General features: G+C 43.2%; 1 protein-coding gene across 2 annotated transcripts in view; it reads left to right on the top strand.

The window, feature by feature from the left end:
- LOC134642943 (kelch-like protein 29) overlaps positions 1-20,648 on the top strand; it is a 264,213-nt gene that overhangs the window by 187,822 nt on the left and 55,743 nt on the right. For both annotated transcript variants that reach the window (XM_063495042.1, XM_063495041.1), the window contains 2 exons: positions 3,563-3,761; positions 20,056-20,238. In XM_063495042.1, coding sequence (XP_063351112.1) covers positions 3,563-3,761; positions 20,056-20,238 — 382 coding nt within the window. The remainder of the gene's footprint in view (positions 1-3,562; positions 3,762-20,055; positions 20,239-20,648) is intronic.

Here is a 20,648-nt window from a genome sequence, read left to right as displayed (position 1 = left end):
CATCACTCCTTGAACACTCTAGCTACTGGCTAGGAAGACGGTTATAGGCATGCACGCACAATTATATTATAAGTTAAATCGAGTTTTACTAACATTATTAGTTCTTGAAAAAAGCAGAATTAAATTACAGTTACTAATCAAACTGTTGACGATTACTTAGATTGTATAGTTTTTATGCTTACACGAATGCAGCAGCATTAAGGTTAGGAGCAGGTCTAGACGGGCTGTGTTTATTTCTGTATACACTAAAAGGTTAAGAACAGTTTATCTGCCAATCAGATCGTTGCAGGCCGAGATGGGTGGCCATTGCCCCAGACAAGATCGCCTTCAGTGCTGGAAATTTACCAATATTTCCCTCATAAAATTGGAAAGCGGTTCTAATATTACAGTAAAAAGTAAAGCTTGTTTATCAGCTGTCACCATCGAAATGCTGGATATTAGATGTGAAGAACTATCTAGACCCTGAGGTCTTTGCTTCATTATGACTCAATTTAAATTTTTTATTTTTTTTTTAGGAAATTTTAATTAGGTGCAAGACGTTCCATTGCTTTGATGTGTTAATTAAATGGCTCTTATATTTCAAAAGTAACCTTCCCAATCCTAGTCGCAGGCATTTTTAGAGTTTCCAGCTCAACTGAGCTGTGTGATGTCGGACTGCGAGCCAGTCCACCTGCCGTTCCAAATAAGAGCAAGGCTTCCAGATGTGTGCACAGGCATTCGAGCACATTTATTTCTGTAGTGCCCTTAAGGGCACCACCTGGCTGAAACTGCCCCATATACAGCTTTAATTTAGTTCTGAGGGCCAGAAGAGTCAGTAGAGGACCTATTTCTGATAACCTGCAGATTTCCGTGCAAGATTTCACGAGTCACATGAATTTTAAACACAACAAAATTAAATATTTCCTTCCTCAGACTGTTATGTTTTTAAAGATATTTATCTTAAAGAAAAATTACTATTAAATATGGCCTTTTAACATTTCGCCACATCCGATTACAGGTATTAATAACTTGATAGGATGTCCTAAGAGGTGTAGGTTGAAGCAGACTTGGAGTAAAGTACCTTGTAATGGAAGTCCATAGCAGTAAGCCTGAAGCTTAAGTCCTCCATTTGAGTGTGACATGACTCAGTAACTACTGGGGCAAATCTCCCACTATGGGGGCACTTTAATTGGAAGTAGTAGCTTCTCTTGAGTAAAGAAGTCTTCCCTTAAGAATATTGCAGAATGCTAAGGAGCTTGCTCTGACTTCACCTTCTCTGTGTTTGAGCTGAGGTGCTGGGAGCGATTGCAAGTGTTTATGTAGGAACTGAGCTGTTTGTTTGATAAACTGCACTGTGGAAATTCATAGATGAGGGAAACAGACAGTCCCAAACGCAGGACAGCGTTTTGCTCCGAGCGTGCTCACAGAGAGGAAATGTCATCAGCAGATTTCTCTGACTGCCATAAAACCATCACTTCGTCTCTCCTACCTTGTCTTTCTTCAGATCGTTCGACGTACTTTTATCCTTTTCTGCCGTGCCTCCTCTTTTCCTCCTGTTGTGTCATCACTTGGCTTCCCACCCCCACTTCCCATGCCCTATCTACTTCCTCTCACGCTTGTCTCTCCGTCTTTTTGTCCCGCAGTCTGACGTCTTATTTACTTCTTTCTGGTCAGATGAGCTCAGGACATCGCTGGAGAGCAGATGGGACACATGCCAGACTTAAAAGGCCTCAGGTGGAGGGAGAAAGAGAAAGAGAGATGCGCTTAGGCAGTGTCTGCTTATTATTTATACTCGGCTGAATGATGCTTTTCTGAGCCCGTTGTTCTGTCGCCCTCCCCGCGTGGCTCGTGTGCGCCGCTCTGAGCCAAAGGGTCAATGGGGTCAGCCTCCACCCAACTCTCTGTCGCTCCGTCCGAGCTTGTTTACAGCTTTTTACTGTCAGCGTAGACGAGGCTCCCGTGGGGTCGGCGGTGAGGTGTGAGGGGGGGACACACGTACACATGTACACACATACTGGAAGGGAGGCAAAAAAAAAATTCACTCAGCAGCCAGAGCTATAGACAAGGTTGCTATAGCAACAGCCTGTCCTACCTCTGAGCTGAACACCTATACAGTATAAGCATAAATGCATGCACGCCCAGAGATGAAACAAACACAAATATGCTAAAGTTGCTATAGTAAAAAGAGTCCCTCCCCCCCCCTTTACCTTCAAAGCCTAATTGTCATTAACCAGCTCGGCACCGCGGGAAATTAATGGTGCAATTTTTATGTTACAAAATTTTTTTTTAAATCTTGCTGGTGGCACTGCAGCATCTTGGCTTGAATGGGTTGTGATTAGCCAGAACTTGGTCTTAATTTAGCTGCAAAAGAGCATTAGCTGTCTCATGAAAGATTTTATTTGGAGATGGGGGTGGTGGGGAGAGGGAATCAGAAGCGCTGAGGGTGGAATTAAGAGTCCCACCCCACCGCCCCCCGCCGACAGTGTCAGCTGTCTCATCGTAGCCGAATGTACGTACCAAAGTGAGCTGAGGCTCGGATCTTACTGTAAACTTTTAGTGACGCGGTTCAAAACAAGTCTCCAGAGTTCCTTTTAGTTGCTTTTTTGGAAAATTACTGGGGAAATTCAGTCACTTCAATCTGTGAGGACTCACTTAGGCATTTTCTCATTTTTCTCTACACGTTTTAGCATTTTTGTCCGATACGAGTGTAGAAATTTTAGAAAATGCGTGCAGGGTTTCACTGCAGCTTTCAAGTTTTGACACTGACAGTAACTGAGCTAATGGTCTTGCTACTGCCAGGTTTCCCACGCTAACGGTCCCGGCTTTTATCAAACACGATGGTTTCTTTTCCCTGCAAGAAACATAAATGTTGGCTATACAGCAAAAACACTGTTCTTTGATCACTTCAACTAAATTAATTCAAACACTGTTAGTGTTCGGTAAATTGGAACTTTAACAATAACACAGCTTACAGGCAATTTTACATTTTTTAAACAACCCAACAAAGCAAAAAAAAAGAAAGGGAAAAAAACCCAAAACATAAAAGCCAAACCTTGAATGTTGGCTTCATTTAATTTAATTTAAACAGAAGCCATTTAAATCGAGGTAGAGAGTACCAGGTCTCCATCTTTTTGTAAATATAGGTAATCGAAGTTGTAGGATGGCGGCCATCTTTTGTACAAATATAAGAGGGTTAGGCTTCATCCAGTTAATGGGGATCATTTTTCTTGCATGTAAAATATAGCACTGCTGTAACACGTGTTGTCCGGTAGGAAAAAAAGGGCTGATTTTCCCTTTGCCATTTCTTAGTCAACAGTCTCATACAGGTGCTTATTTTCTATATCTAACATTCACACACTCACACTCTGATAGATCTATCAGGGAAACTCTTGCTTAAGGATATTTTCACACGCAGTCATCGAGGAGACTGGGATCAAACTGCCGGCCTTCTAATTGGTGGACAACCCACTCTGTTTCTTTATTTAGATCTCTTTCAGGTTATTTAAGCAGCACTCACTAACTGCAACCTGGAACATGTAATGACTCTCTATTCCTTTCCCTCCCTTTATGTTTCTCTTATCAGCATTTGTCAGAGCTGTTAGCGGTGGTGCGTCTTCCCTTCATCCACCCGTCCTATCTGCTGAACGTAGTGGACAACGAGGAGCTGATCAAATCTTCAGAGGCGTGTCGCGATCTGGTGAACGAAGCCAAGCGTTACCACATGCTGCCTCATGCACGGCAAGAGATGCAGACGCCGAGGACCCGCCCGAGACTTTCTGCCGGTACGTGCGCACACATAAAGCACAGATAAACTGACGTCCATCATTTGTGCCCTGGCCTCGGTAGCGGTCACGTGATCTGCCTCCCACATAACTGACCCGGAACACACTCGTCGGCATCTGGGCACCCACGCGCTCACACATATCCTCGATTCATATTTTACTGCAGCAAGGTGACCGAGAGGTCAGGGCTCCACACGAGACGCGGGCTCACCAGTGCACTGGATTGATTTTTTTTTAGCCCACAACTCAAAGGCGGTGATTTAGAACTCGGTAATGTTTTGCACACAGCTACTGTAAATGCTCGAACGTACATGTGGGCAACGGGTCACGTATCCAAAAGTCACGACACGTTTTACTTTCAGCAGTCGCTCAAACAGCTTCTGCATCGAGTCTGATTGAGGTAACCTTGAAAAGTTAAACACGGCCAGCTGTAGTGGCTTTCCAAGGATTGATGCTATAAACTTTTATTAAAGCAAACCTAGCACATAAACAACTTTCTTAACAGCAGCTAGGCACAGTAGGATTTCTTGCTTTGAGATTCTTGGAACTGGCCGATCATTTGCTCTTCTACTGCAACCCAAGTCCAAGTCATTTGAAGACAGTGTTTGTTTACATCGTTAAAATCAAAGAATAATTCCAGAAAATTGGAGGGCGCCTGCAAATTGCTTTTGGCCGTCAGATTTTTTTTCCCCGTAGGTCGGCCAGGATCCCGTTCTTCACCCTGTAAAGCTTTACCTAATTATAGCGTCTGCGTGGCATTATGAGTTTCGCACCAGCACACCTTACCGTTCAGCACAAGTCATTTCTGCTTGGTAGAATAAAGATAATTGCCTAACAAATGGCACTTTATGCAGGTCAGTTTACCGAGCCGACTCTGCTGTCCGGCCGTTGCGTTTTTGAAAACACGAGGAGGTCAGCGTTAGGTCAATATTTTATTTTTTTGAATCTTTAATTGCCTGTAATCCAGCAGCACGCGAAGAATTATCTGTTTCTTGAGAGAAGACATTTGTGGCGTTACATATGCTCACCTTCATCCCATTACTCATCCTCGAGCCGCTAGTTTCTCTTTGTTCTCGGCACTTTCTTGAAGCATTTTCTGTCAAGGCGCATTTTATAGTGTTTGGTATGTGCATATCTTATGCCTTCTACATCCCCCATTATGCAGGCTGAAGTGTGTATTGATTCCCAGTTGCTTGTGGCTCTGTACAACAGAATTATATAAATGCATAAATGCTGCCGGGATGAATACATTCATGATGCATTATACCCCAATGGCTCAATGAATGAGAAATATATGTAAGTTTTTCCGATCAAGTTTTGAACTCCTGTGAAGCTAAAACACTTATTATGACTGACTGTCTGAGGCATGCGTTTAATCAGGGCATCACTGCCGAGAAGCCTGCGTTCTAATGCACTGAATGCACCTTTTCTTGTTTGGGTTAGTAAATGCTTTTTGCATCATTTTAACATATTTTACGATGCTTAAGCGTGCACGTGATGCCAAACGGGCTTGTTCGCCTGCCCCGCTTCCGTTGCTCAACCATCTGCTCCGCTGGGCAAGGTGGGTTCTGCGCAGCGGGGTGCATCGTCGCTGGGATTTCACCGCAGACGAGGAGACGGCAAGAAAGATAAAACGATGAAGACTCGAAGGAGAGTTTGAGGTTGTTCGGTATCACTCGCGTGTAGGCGAACCAGTGATAAGGAAGAACAGGAGGAGAGGTCACAGTGTGGTCACAGAGGGGGAGAGAGGGGGATCAGAAATGAAATTTGAAGGGCAGACATTTGATTGAGTTTATTCCTTGAGCATGCGTCTTCTTGTGTAAGCAGTAAGCGAGTGTGTGTGTGTATTTTAAATGTGCACAAGCAGATGGGGCACCACCTGAGCTCGGTTGATAAGTCTGTCATGCGGAAAAAGAAAGGAAAACTGCCATCCGTGAAGCACTTCTTGCTGAGCGCAGTCAATCTGTGAACTTGTGAGTCGCGTGCATACGTGGGTGTGTTACAGTGTGCGTGCGTGCGGACACACGCCTCACACCTCCATTTCTTTACACTCGAGATAAATTTGAGTCGAATTGCACTTTTTCCAGCCTTGAATTTTTTTAAAGTTATTCTTGCGGGACAGATTTTTAATTAACATCCTTTCACATTGAGACTTAAATAATAAGAGTTGCGCTCACGGTGCCGGTGTTCCTTGGCCATTTGTTAGCTGAGCCCAACGAATAATGGATCATTAAGGCTGACTATTTAATATTTGTGAGGAGAAAAAAAGGAATAAGACAAGTCGTATATATTTAATTTCATGGGGGGAAAAAACTGAATAAAACACCCAAATTGGTTGGCGAACCAATTAGTTTTGCGTTCTAGGAAAATTTTGTTATTGTTGTTTTGGGGTTTTTGTTTTTTGTTTTTTTTCAAGGATGCAACAAATGGGACACAGGGCGTTAATTAGCGAGCTTCTGATGGAGCCAGGCCAGCTCTTTATCCCCTATGTTTAGGCTTTGTTAAAGACAAGGTATCTGTTTGGCTGTTAGGTAACAGATATAATTCTCTGACATCTTATTTTCTGAAAACCTTAACCTATGGTCAGAGTGAAAGGTTAGGCTGGGTTATCCCAGCTGATGTTGGGCAAAAGGCAGGGGCCACCCAGTTCAGACTGTACATATAAACTATTGAACAAATTAAGATCGAGGTTTGAAGTTTTCAAGATTCAACGTGTTTGAACTTTTGTTCAAACAGACAATAAAATATCTGATCAGACAAGAGACAGTTTCTAAAATCAGATTTTTAAATGATTGTCCAACATGCACATCAATAGCATTACATATGTGACAAGCTGTACGGTCTCTAAGGATGTCATTAAGACTTTGTGGGGATTTATGCTTGAGTGTGTAATTTACTCCGTAGCTGTGTCGTAATGCTAAGCCCCCTGGAAGTGTAGCTAAACGTCAGGTCGACGTAACCCGAAACTACTGCGGTTGGCCCGTTCAGAACCCTCGATTCCTCCTGTGCCACCCCTGCTGGATGGGTCGGTGTGCGGGCTGCACCCAACTGGTTCAACCTTAAGCTCAAGGTCAGAGGTCACCTTTATACTGACACCTCATTTTATATCAATAAAGACGTTGTTTGCCGACCATTCAAATAGGTTTGGAGGTTTTCCAAAGGTAGCTGCACAGGTAGAGACAGCCCTCACTAACTTCTGGTGCACATCCAGTCATTTTATTCCATATCCAGGCCCGAGACATGACAGAAACCACTCGGTTCAGAAAAGAGCTTAAAGGGTTACTCCTAGTAGGCTTTCACAGGATAAAGAGCTAGTAACTGTGTAAAGTACCATGTTGGTCAGCAGTAGCTGTTCTGCACACGGAGCAACATTAGCATTAATGATTTTGTTTTTGTCCATATCATCAGTGTGCATCCACTATTCACTCTCCTTTTAGCTGTTTTCAGAGAGTCCTGGTGTGTTTATACCGTTTGAGCTGTTAAATGTACCAGCTTTACTGAACACGTAGCAGAAAGTGGCTTTTCTGAGAGAGTTTCTTACTGGAATCAGTTGCCGAATTCCAGGAAACAGTCTTGACGAGAGAGCAGTAAGAATTTAATGAAGTAAAAGAAATGTGACTTTACAGCCCATAAAAACTTACCAGTTTTTTAAACATGGTAAAAAGGCACCAGAGGGTAGAAGTACAAACTCCCATTCCTAACTGTACGTAAGTAAACAACAGCAAATATTAGCTACTTTCTTAATATAGATGTATACGCTTTAGATATGGTTTTCTTTTTTCTTAAGATACTAAATGTGCTTGTGAAATTTCATTTGTTCCACGTTGTTGCTGAATTAAGCTCATAAATCATGACAAATGTAAGCTAACTGCTAATAAGAATATTAATGGCCTATGAAGATACACGCTGCAGTGTGCTTATAAGATGGAATAGCAGGAACTTTTTTTTTAAGTTTAACCGAAAGTGAGACATTTTAATGAGTACTTGCTCCATTAGCTGCAAGCTCTAAAAAAAAAAAAAAAAAAAAGTTATTTCTATTGTGGCTAAACAGAAGCAGCCAGATGGTTTTCACACATCCCTTAATTGTCTTGTTTTTGCCAGGTTTTTCTTTATGTAGAGTCCTGCTGTGCTGCAATGTTGTAATTTCTCTCCTTCTCTTGCTTTTCTTTTTTTTTGGACTTAATTGCTCGGTTTTTATTGATTGTTAATCAGTCACTCTGACAAGCCCTGGCATGTCACGTATTGTTTTGCTCTTTGCAGAGTAAATAATACTGTGTTGATGGGGAAAAAATAAAATAAGATAAATCTGTTTGTAACGATACTGGACGACGTTAGGGCAACGCTCATTTTTTTTCCTCTGGAGACAAAAGTCGTGAAACCCGAATCACAACCGTGACATGAAGTTCATTCTTCAGCTGAGATATTCGTGTGCCTTATAATAAACAAATTCTTCTAACTTTAGTTTCATTGGATGCTAATTAAGGAGCCAAAAAATGTGTTCGGCATCGAAACGGGCTCTCTGTGATCTTCAAATACAAATGCAGTTTTAAAATTAGATGTGTTAATACGCTCGGTTACTGCGTGAATGTGTGTGCACCGATAGCAATGTTGCATCTTTTTTTTGCAGTTTTTTTAAAACATAATGTGCACCATTGATTTAAATGTTATTTTTTCCTCTTGTCACCCCTAATTTCCCTCGGTTTGCTGCTGCATCTGTGCATTTTGCATTAACTGCCTTCTGTCTTTCACATTTGGCCCAAAAAGTCTTGGGTAAAGTGAAAACTATGGGTGTCTCGTAATGAATCCGTGGCATTTTGTGTAGTGTATGTGAATCCATTAGCTGCTAATTGGTTAATTAGACTGTGGATGTGCATCTGATTAGCTGTCATTAGACTTTGCAGGGGATCGGGAGGGGATTAAACAGCCGCCGGTGCTGCAAATTTTACCCTCAAACATTTTTGCCTTAAGTCGTATGAGTTGCAATCCGGCTTTGAGGAGTGTTGACATCCATATACAGTTTGTGTTTGCCTGCTATTAAGCAGCAAGCAAAGTTTTCTTTTGTGTGCATGCTGTGTGCGAATGTGCGTGCACCCAGACAAACTCATATATTATGCTCCCATTTCCCTCTCTCCACATGTGTCACTGTGCTCGGCTCAGAGGAGGGTGGAGAGCGCCAGGGCAAACTGTTAACTCAACCCAGCCAAGTGGAATAGCACTCAGACAAATGAGCTGTAATGACTAGGAGACGCAGGGGTCCAGCTCGCCTCATACTGTTTCTCTGTCTTTGCTCACTCGCGCACACACGCGCGAGCACACACTCACATTGTTAAAACTTTAAATGCATACACTGTGGGAGGGAATCCTTAAACAGTAGCTGCACTCTCAGCCAGCCTTTCCCTCTGTCCACTTCATCATCTGTAATCAAGCGTTCATGTATCTAAAGCTAGAAAAGTGCAACTGCAGACACATTTACGACTTTGAGTGTGTCGCAGGTTTAGCTTTTTTTTGTCATCCTTAATGCCAGAAAAAAGGAGGTTGTAATTATAGATTACATACTTTTATGAAGTGTTAAAGTAAGAAAATGCTCACAGCAAATTGTTACTGACCGTTTTTACATTCCTGCGACATAAGGCCAGCCAGAAAATGCTGCGCTAGTGGTGGCGGTCTAAAATGGGTGGATTTTATTAGATCAGCAAGCACAAATAGTGCGGCTTGCATCCACAGTTTAGAGACAATAAAAGCAGGCTGTTGTGCGAGGTCCTAAAGGCCCGTAGGCGTGACATTCATCTACTCGTTCACACCTCCGCCAGCCAGGAGATCCTTGGAGAGTAGTTGTAGCGTGCCACCACTGCAAAGAAAGGAGAACAACACTCACAGCTTGTAAAGAGAGCATAGAAGATCATCAGATAACTTTCTTCTGAAGTCTGCCACCTACTGCTTTTGGCTCGGGTCTGATAAACCACTCTGCATCGCTGATCCCCCTCCGGTGCTTCCTCATCACTGCTGACAGCAGTTCTTTTTGGTGGAATAATTGAATTTATTTGTCATCTTTCTGTGTGGATGCACAGCCTCAATGCTAACCATTAAGCAAAGGTGATGGCGACTGGGAGGCTGTCAGCAGTTTGGAAAGACAATTGTGTGCTTTGCTGGGTTTTTTTTTTTATGTCAGGACTTTGTTGATTGTTGTCCTGCTCTGTGTAATTATTCAGCCTGGTTTGTCTTGTAGAGCCAATGCAGCATGAGATTGCTCTGCCTCACCTCTCAAACCGGAAACGCGGGATGCAGGAGAATGTGCCAGAAATGTCTTAATCGCTCTCTGCGAAGAGTGCCCTTCAGCAGATTCCTCTTCCGATTTTATTTCTGGAGTCTGAGATTGGTATTTTAGGAGGGGGAGAGAGAGAGCGAGGGAGAAGGAGACAGAACAAGTAAGTGCAAAAGAGAGAAACTTAGATGCAGCTATGCACTGGAGAATTGGGAGTATGAGTTTTTTGATATTCCTTGGGCTTATCAGTGAAAATCTCAGCAAACACAACTGTCCCAGCTCATAAATGTAACATGGAGGCAGTAAATCCAGAAGAGATAACCACTGGTCTGAACGTCTGCGGGGGCTGCAGCAAAATTAAGGTTCCCTCCACTTGTCCTTTTGACTTGTGACTGCTGCCAGCCCGAGCTCCCAGGAAGGGAGGGAAAGGGCAAGGGAGGAGGGGAACGGGTGAACGATTGCTTCCCCAGCCGCTGCCAGAAACCTTGACTCATCCTGTTCCTGAGCCGCGGTTCGTGCTCACGAGCAAAGTGAACAGCATTTACAGAAGCACGGATCAGTCTCAGCATCGTTCATGCCACATCTGGTACTCTGACCTGCTGTACCGGCTGCGAGGCTGGAAGGATGCATCAGCCTCATCCAATATTCAAGAGGAGGGATGGGGTGAGCCTGCTTTGGGCTCTATCGTTGCGTGTGCTGACGGTGCAGATTCAGACATTTGGATGGAAAGTGCATCAAATCATTGAATCATCAGAAGGTTTAGATCCACTATATGTTGAATCCTAAAGGAACTGACATGTCTTTTCTTTTATTAGGAAAATTTGGATTGTAACATATCGTTAACAAAGTTTAAAAAATAAGATATACTTGGACTCGTTACCTTCAGTAGAGTGCTCTGATCCTTGTTTATGCTCGCTCCTCAGCGCCTCAGTGCCTTCCTACCACTCCCCTACAGCATCAACAGTGTGCAGCGCTTGCTAAAAAGCAAAAAAACCTAAAAAATAAAAGTTTCATCCCAAACATGAGCAACATTTATCATGGTGCTATTTTGGTCGATGTCTAGGATCTTCACTCGCTCCTACCTGTGCGTTGTAAGCGCGGGCAAAAAGTTGCTAACTACAGTTCACTTAGTAGTCACCGGTATCATTAATAAAAAAAGATCATTTTAATATTATAAATGATCTCTATTGTACACACAGAAACCAGTTTTTGTACATGTGAAGCTCTCATTGCCCATTCTTCTAGTTATGTCTAGCAGTAGTGTAGCTAGCTCGGTGTATGGAAGGGGATTTCGAGGTGAACTGAGCCTCTAAGTGTTGTTCGAGGACACTTAAACCCTTCACGACGTTTGTTTTTCCCTTCTAAGGAGACCAGCCATCACTGCAGATTTTCAGTCAACAGATGCCCAGCAGACAATAAAATGCACACACACTGCACGAACGCAAGCACACAAGATCCATTTCAAGCACGCTCACTGCACCCTCCCTGGACTCTGACTTTCCTTTGGAGCCCTTTGGCCCTCTGATCCTCACCGTAGCAAATTAACACCCCGGGAGAGAAATTATGGGATTCGGAGGGGGGGGGGAATGCTAAAGAGAGAGAACGGAGAGAAGCGGCTCAGATAAGAGAAAACGGCTCTGCGGCTGTCACTGGGACTGTGATACCCAATGAGAAAAAGTCTTCATCCTCATAGTTTTCTGCACTTAAACTCTATATGAATGTATATTATTTACACATGTATATATCTATGCAAGCTTTTGTAAAAAAAAAACAACAACAACAACAAAAAAACAGATTTTCCCTCTTTCTTTTTTTAGTCACACTAGACGAGATGGTTGTCGTTTGTGTAGTCTTATGATTTATGTGTCTAATGTCTGGCTGCAAAGCAGATAGGTTTTAGAGGGAGAGACTTATGGAAAATAGAGCTTAAATTGACATAATCTTACAGTCTGAACAGTTATTTGAGCAATGTTCTCATTTATAAATTATATTGTTTTCATACTTTACACCTCCTCTACTAAGCATTAAGGAGAAAATGTACAGTTAATATAAAAAAGAGAACGTGGAGAAGTGCTTTAAATCAATTTTCAGAGCAAATCGTGTATATGTAAATAGAATGTTTGATATGCCTAGTGTAATTTACTGAAGACGTGTTGTGTACAGTAATAAATCTTTTCAAGCTGAAGTGAGTGCACTTAATGACCAGATCAGTAGCTTTTGGCAATAGCGCCCCACACTGGTGGGTGAAAGTGTTAAGTCTACTCAACTACAGTAAGTAACTATTTATGAAGAACATCAAAGTCCACAACAATTACTAAGTTGCAATCATACATCACTCCAACTAGTCGATGCAGTTGGCTCCGCCCCTCCCTGAGCCTAGCTCCGTCTGAGGTTTCTTCCTGTTAAAAGGGAGTTTTTCTCTCCCACTGTCGCCAAGTGCTCGCTCATAGGGGATGGTTGGGGTTTTCCCTGTATTATTGTAGGGGTTTACCTTACAGTGTAAAGCAAGTTGAGGTGAATGCTGTTGTGGTTTGGCACCATTAATAAAACTAAATTGCAATGAATTTCAGCAGAGCGATTCCCCAAAAATTAGTAGTCGAACATTTGGCATAGCTCTGCTTGGTGTGCCATGTGTCCTTAAAAACTTTGAGACAGCTGGAAAAGTGCGGGACAAAAGAAATAATGACAGACCTTAAAAAAAAGAACTATATCTGAAAGTCACGTACTTAAGAAATAAGAAAAATATCCAGCAAAGACCTGAGAGATCCATCTGGAAGTTCAGTTGATCCACCTACAGTTCACTAAAGCCTCATCAGAAATGGTCACAGTGGAGGGGTGGCTGTCAAAAAGGGTTCTTAAGGAAGGGAAACGGGGAGAAAAGATAGGCATGCCAAATTACTGGACTGAAAATCAGCAGTAACTAATTGGACTTGCCTGAAGTACGTTATAATGTGCTCTGATTGGTGGTTAAGCTGTCAGGCAGCGAATGACAGCCCGAACATTCAAAAAGTTTGCACTGGAGGTGAATGAGTTCAATGTGGACTACCTGCTGGTAGCCTAAATAAGTTTTTAAAAACACAAAGAAGTATAAAAATTGATCTTAGAGCTCAAGTCAGAAGCACAATGCTGCTTTTCCAACCAACAGGCCAAACTGTTAAATTATCAAAGTTACTGAAAGGAAAAGAAGCAAAATTCACACATTTAAAAATCTGCAACCGTGAAACTTTAGTTAGTCGCACCGTATCGTAGCTCTACTTCTGAGGAACGTAATACAAAAATACCTTAAAAAGCTGTATATGTTTTGCATGTAAAAGAAACTTGCATAGATAATGTTTCAAATCTAGGTATTGCTCAAGGATAAGATAAACTGGGAGTCACAGTTCACAGTTTCAAATGGTTATTTATTTACAAGCTATAAATTGGATGTCAGTAAGAGTCAAGCGAGCGAACATCTGGATGAATCCATGATGAACGTTGGGTGGGACTCAGAGGGTGGTCCATTCACCTTGTGTGTCTGAGAGGTCAGGCAAGTGTAATAAATCATCCAGGTGATCCACTCTAGTACTAGTACCTGAACTTCAAAGCTGAGATTTGTTTCTTCGGTGCTGTACTGTAGTATACACTGGTAATTAGATATTGAGAGTACAGCTTGTCTGGATTGTATGGAAACTAAAGTCTCAAGTTCCACTCTGTTGAGTTACTTCTATCCCACTTGTTTTTGTCTCTGTGACTTCACCCAGCCGAACCCCCAATGCCCCTGTGGCCCTTCTGCTGCAAAGTATGCCTGGTTAAAGCAAGGTCATAAAAGGCTGCGAAAGGTAAAAAGTGCACAAGGCAAAAGAGCAGGAAGCAGTGAAGGAAGATGAAATGGTGAATACATTGGAAGGTAGAGCAAAGACTCTTGGGGTTTAAGACAAAAAGAACGGAAGAGAAAGAAAGCAGGAGAGAGGGCAAAGCCTCCCGTAGGTTGAGAGAATGAGAGAGATGTTAGCCACGGGGTTAAAAAACAGCAGAGAAAGAAGGAAAGGCAGGTCGCAGCACGAGGCAGAGACCAAGGAGAACAATAAAAAGGTGAAATAAGACCCATTGTGGAAGCAGGGAAAGAGAAAAAAAACAATCTTCTCATTCTATCTTTATCTTCATATCAGCCTTGCTGACTATACATCTGTGTACAAGTGTGTGTTTGCATCCACATCGAGAATCCAGCATGGGGTAAAGCATGGACCGTGTGCTCCCGTCAAAGATGGGTTTCATTTAGTTGAATTGGGTGGAAGCGATGCACAGAAACATTCAGGGGTATTTGTGGGCGTGTGTGTGTGTGTGTGTAGTCGCATCATACTACGTGGGTGGGCTTCAATTTGAGAATCAGCTCTTACACAAGCCTGCCCGTCCCTCAGACTACATCCTTTTTTGGAGCTTTTTGTATTGCCACACAATACACCTCCTCCCGTCACCTTGTTTTTCCTCTTTATGCTCGCTCTCTGCCATGCTGCTAAACTCATCTGCTGTCTGTGTTTCTAATGCCAAACAGATGTAACTGATATTTTTCTCTGATGGGCAAAAATCTCTATCTAGCTGATGAACATTAGCTCCATTGAAGAGGGACTTAGCTTCTGCTAATGTACTAATAAATAGTAGATGTAGCTATCATGATGTCACCTATTGGTTTCCAGTTCTGAAGCCTCAAGATGAGCTTTTCCACTGTCTTAGTGAAACTGCATGGTCATTGGTTGAAAGCCCCGGTATACCGATCCTGCTGGTCAGTTTGCATGCCACCGGTAATGTTATCACATAGCCACATATATGTATGCTTGCCATTTCAGTGCAAGGGCAAGACGGTGGTTAGCATTGTTGCCTCACAGCAAGCAGGTCCTGAGGGTTCCTCCCACAGCCAACATGCATTACTGGGGTTAGGTTCATTGGTAATTCTAAATTACCCATGGGAATGTGAGTCTGTATCTCTGTGGGTATCTGTGTCAGAATGGAGTACCCTGCCTCCCGCCCTATGGAAGCTGGGACAGGCTCCAGCTCCTATGCTGAGGCCATGTCCACACTAATACATTTTCGTTTGAAAACACATCGTTTTCTCTCCGTTTTGGCCTCCCGTCCACACAGACGGCGTTTTGAAAACGCTCTCGTTTCGCGTGGCAATGTGGACAGCGAAAACGGAGACTTTTCGAAAATGATGACGCATTTTAGTCATGTGATGCAGTCATGTGACCAATTAAACAAAGATAGCGGAGGGCATTATACAGCAGTTGTTTTGTTTGCTCTCAAATTTGACAGCCCTATCAAAGATTAATAGCAGTCTGTACATGCTCCAGAGAGCTTTTCTTTAAATTCTTTCATTCTCACTCACTTTTGCAACTTTGTACTTTTGTGTTACTCGCAGCAACAACTCCACCTCATTGTTAGTCCATTTAAAAAACTCGGTGCTTTTCCTCAACATTTTGCCGCAACGTTTCAAAGAGCCGGAAAGTAAATAAACGGCAGACAGAAATGAGGCAGGTTGAATCTTCTTGCGTTTCACGCATGCGCAGTACTGGAACGTAACCGTTTTCGACCGCTTCAATGTGGACACACAACTCTGTGAAAATGACTGAACGCCGTTTTCAAATCTATCCGGGCTAGTGTGAACGTAGCCTGAGGATAAGCAGAAGAGAATGGATGGGTGGCATCACAGTGCAGATAGCTGCTGCAGTACTCTCCTGAATGCCAGGTGTCGCCACTCAGACAGTATCTCCACATCTGTGCTGATATAGGAGGAGAAGTCGTCAAAGAGTTTTTTTCAGTTCGTTTTTGTCTCCCTCTGTATAATCTGGGAATCTCTGAGTTTCTTTACTGATAGATCATTAAAATGGTGAAAAACTGACTCGATTTTACACTCAACCCAGCTCAGCACCACGGCCAAAACATGCCAGTTATAAAAATCGAGAGGTGTACGGCCTGCAGAAATGGCAGCTAGAGAAAGTGGACAATCAATTTAGCGTCAGCTTTGTCATATGGTGCTGTTCACCAGGTACAGCGTGGCGGGTATAAAGGGGCCCTAACAACTTATGATGACAGATCATTAGCCAGTAAGTGTGCAGTTTTATATCATACAAAGTAGTGAAGATAATCCTTCATTTTAAAACAAGGTATGACCAAGATTTACAAAACAGTCCTTATTTTTAAGATTTGCATAAACCATAAACTCAGCAGAAACATGTTTGCAGTCAGACCACCCCGTGCACTTCTATGGGACCAGAAGTTTTTCTGCAAAAACAGACTTCAGATAGAAACCAGGTTTTAAGGAATTCCCCTGTTGGCTGAAGTTTTACGACCTGGAAGCTACTTCCATGTTTTATAACTGCCATGGCGTTACTTAGCCAAGCAAACATTGTTATGGTGATGTAGGAACACCAACATAGCTAAATGAATCAACATGTTTCTCTGTGTATCCTGAATGTTTAAATAAGCGACCGTTAGTAAAAATGCAACTATAGCAGTTCAAAGAGTGAAGTCCAGATCGGGCTGTCATTGGTAGTTTGCATCACCGCTACTACTGATAAGCCATCAAACTAGCAGGTCTGAACACTGAAGCCAGTGTGGGTCACCGTATATCTGTATTTCTTGTTCATGGCACCTGAGGAACACACTTTGGTTTCCAAAAGCAGTCGGATTGTAAAGACGGTGACCTCAGTGAGCTCTTTCATAATGAAAAAAGACTAAAAGGACTCTCTGTACCGCTTTCCCTCTGCCGTTATGCTCTCTCTCGCTACAGTCTACATGCATCTGCTCACCTGATACCCGGCCTCACATTGATAGCATTGCTATCAATATTTGGATAGAGCCGTCCATCCCAGTTTAAACTCTAGTGCAGCACTACTTTTGACATAATAGATCTACCTCACCATGTTCTTGGTCCCCACTGGAACCAAAAACAGGAACTGCAACCACATTTAAAAACCTCCCCCAACCATCCCTGTTCACAAGAGGACTTCCCAAACCAAACAGATGCAGCTGATATTGTCACTTGTATTATTTGACAGATAAGAGGACAGAACGTCCAATCAATTAAACAAACTCACAAATAAAGCAGTTTGTTACTCAAACCTTGAGTTAAGCTGATGTTTTTATTTCCTTAAATACAGTCAGATGGAAAGTATACCAACAATGCAACAAAAGGTCAGTAACTATCAGGAGGAGGAGGCATTTTCTCCCCCAGCAGTCACGGGTATAAACTCTGTCAAGGAAAAAAAAGGAGAGCTGTCAGAACTTGGTTATCCCTTCATCCCCAACCGCTCGTCTCTATCCTTCGATTCTCCATCCCTTCATCCCTCCACCTAACTCGTATCAAACCTCACACTGACTGACAGCCATCCCTGTGAGGTTTCATTGTCTGAGAAAAAACGAACACACACACAGACGCACGCACGCACCAGCCATCTGATCCGATGCCACGACTCCCCGTCAGCGGTTGCCGTACTCGTGTTTTGTTGCGTTCTGACAGGCCGGCGTCGGCTTATGCGGGCTTGCGAATGCGTTCGGGGCTTCAGAGGTCAGAGGTGCACCGCAGCGTCAGCGCCCAGATGTGTACTCTCCCTGACGTGTCTGGCCAAGCAGAAAGCTACCAGGAACAACCCTGCACATGTGCACTAGATGATAATAAAGACCCGAGGTGCGCATCCACTTAGGCACGTTGAATCAGCACGTGGAAGCGTCTTGTTTGTCTTATTAAAGTTGAGCTCAATCGTCATATTTTAGAATTCCAGCTGCAAAAACATACCCGTGATATCAGGAAATTCAGTTTAATACATCGTCCGCATTGTCTTAAGAATCGAATATGTCTTCCTGAACAATACAAACCTACGTGGATTTTAAAAGAGCCCTTTAAACTGTGCAACACTGATTGATGTGCACGCACAAGAAAGAAAATCCCAAATTGGCTCAGGCATAGACACAGAAACTTTGCCAAGTTAATTGAGCCAGTCAATATCAACAAAAGTGAAACAGCTAATAAGATGAAGGAAAAGGGGGATGAAAAGAGATGAAAAATTCAATCCTATAAAGGCGAGGAAAAGAGTCGCACTTTTACAGTCCAGTAAAGTTGCAAAATAACATGTGATCAAGAGAAATGGAGTACAAACATGTAGAGTAATAGCAACAAACTCATCACGGGGAAGAACTAACAGAATAGTGTCAGTATAATTAATCTGAGTGTGTGAAGGTTGGAGGCTCATGAGTGGGAAGACAAAGACTTTTCTTTTTTGTTTGGTTTGCTTTTGTTTTGCTTTTTTGGCAAAGAACCGCCGCTGTAACCGTGACTGTCCTATAAAATTGCGCGCCCATTTACTAGCTGATTACCCAGGGTCTGTTGGAGGTCTCGGGGCCGATTGAGGCTTGAAGTCCTGGGCTGTGAAAACAAACCAGCAACGGGAACAAGTTCAAGACAAAATCTTTTTTTTTTAAACTGCACTTCAAGTTCGCAAATCTTCAAAACACATCCAGAGCGGGCGGCAGCGCGCAAAACTCTTACGTCTTCTGCATAATGCCAAAACCTTCATCTCTGCGGTGACACTTTCACAATTTCTTCTCGAGCCATCGCTTTCTTTCGCATCCCACGCGGAGGAGCACATTCTTAAAAACCTCACTGGAAGAGAGCCAGCTGGCTTTAAGCTGTCCACTAAGTCTAAGCTGTATGTCCACGATATGTCTGAGGCAGCGCTTACTGGCTCTGTCTGTTTGCTCAGCTTCGGCAAAGCCCATTGTAGTTTTTGTATCTCCCCCTCTTTTACCCTTGTTCCCCTTCCCAGAGAAAAGCCCTCTGTTTTTACCAGCATTGAAAGAAAAGCGAATTTTAAGAAGAAATAAAAAGGGAAAAAAACGATAAGGGGATAATTTTAACAGGAAGAGGCAGAAGGAAAAGACGGCCGCCTGTGGATGTGCCCTGGCGGGAGAGTGCACGCGAGGAAGAGTATCGATCCAAGCAGGTGAACCAGGGGTTCGCCCTGGTTTGGAGTGTATGAAGATTAGCTCTCGCCTCCTGCCTCCACCTTTCCCCCCCTTTTCCTCCATATTTCTCTCTCCTCTCGCACAGTCTCTATTCCTCCTTATCATCCTCCTCTCCCTCCCTGGCTCGCCTCCCTCTGCCCACCTGCCTGCCTGCTGCTTACAAACACACAGCTCATTTCTGTCTGTCGGCTCGTCGTCTTGCCTGCTCACTGGAACCTGCTGCTGCTGCCGCCGCCGAAGACTGAGAGGACCTGAGACACGCATGTGGCAGCCTGCCAACCTGTTTGTGTGTTTTGGATCACTGGTGTCTTTATCCACCATCTCCGTGTGTGTGTGTGCGCGTGTGGATGCCTGAGAGCAGAGATCCGGTGAGCTCTTACAGGGATAATCATTGAACGTGTTTCAAGTATCTTCTTAATCACACAAGGACCGCCTTCACATACAAATGTACACAAATTGATTTTGCTATTCAATCTGCAGTTCTCTTATGGCATGCCAAAGTGGTGCGCGTTTCACTACGAGCGTGTGCGCGCGCATGTGTGTGTTTGGGCAAATCTATAGGCAAGCACCTTTAGTACACGTGGGAAGGAAGAATTTGAGAGCTGGGAGGCAACTAAACGAATGGCAGCACCATCAGTCTTGGTAATTGAGTTAAATTTCAACATTTAAATCAGCAGTTTCCTGCGACCAAGAGGAAACTTTTCTGCTTTGCATTTTGTTTTGTTTTCCGACAAACGTATTGACTCAGAACAAGAAACTTTTTATTTCTTTAGTTTTTATGGCTATTCATGTGAAAAATACTTTTTTAAGCAGGCAATGCGTATACTTTATCTGTACTTAAAAGCCAGACAGCACGTCACAAAACATGTCTGCTGGTTACCGCTGCACTGAGAGCTTCACAAAGAGCCTTTGGTTCAGTCTTGGCCTCTATTTACTAGTGGAAACCTTTCCTGATGAACTGTTCTCTCCCACCTCTTTCCCTCCTTTATCCACCGCAATCATCCTCCTCCATCCTCCTCCTGCTTCTTTGTCCTCTAGGTGTAGCAGAGGTGATAGTTCTCGTGGGAGGGCGTCAGGCTATCGGGATGAACCAGCGCTCTCTGACAGCAGTCACCTGTTTTAACCCCCAGAACAGTAAGTGGTACCCACTGGCCAGCCTGCCCTTCTACGACCGCGAGTTCTTCAGTGTCATCTCGGCGGGAGACAACATCTACCTGTCAGGTGAGCTAAATTGTCCACTTCAGCTGTATAACTGTGGCATTCCTGTCACAGACATTCAGTGGTGTGGGGCGGGAGATGGAAAAATGATAGAGGGACTTAATAACAGGGCAGTTTTGAAAGGGTAACCCTTAAATGTGTAAATAAACTAAACTGTTAAACGTGTAAGTAAACGAAACTTTTTTTTTTTTTTTCCCATGAGAGTGTTTTGGGATTACTCGTGTACTTTACAGCCAGGTTTAGTTCTGAAGTACTCCCTTGAAATTTAGCCCAATCACTTCTGGTTGACACAGGATGATTCACAGGTTAAATTATCAGGTCAGGTTTTAGTTCAAAACTGAATTCATGCAAAACTCTTGACCTTAATGGAACACACTCGGCTACTTTTCTTCTATTTATTTGTTAATAAAAAA

Source organism: Pelmatolapia mariae, linkage group LG15, assembly GCF_036321145.2.
Source record: "Pelmatolapia mariae isolate MD_Pm_ZW linkage group LG15, Pm_UMD_F_2, whole genome shotgun sequence".
NCBI classification, from domain to species: domain Eukaryota; kingdom Metazoa; phylum Chordata; class Actinopteri; order Cichliformes; family Cichlidae; genus Pelmatolapia; species Pelmatolapia mariae.
The sequence above is the reverse complement of the archived record's forward strand: the minus strand, read 5'-3'. Positions and strand labels throughout refer to the sequence as shown.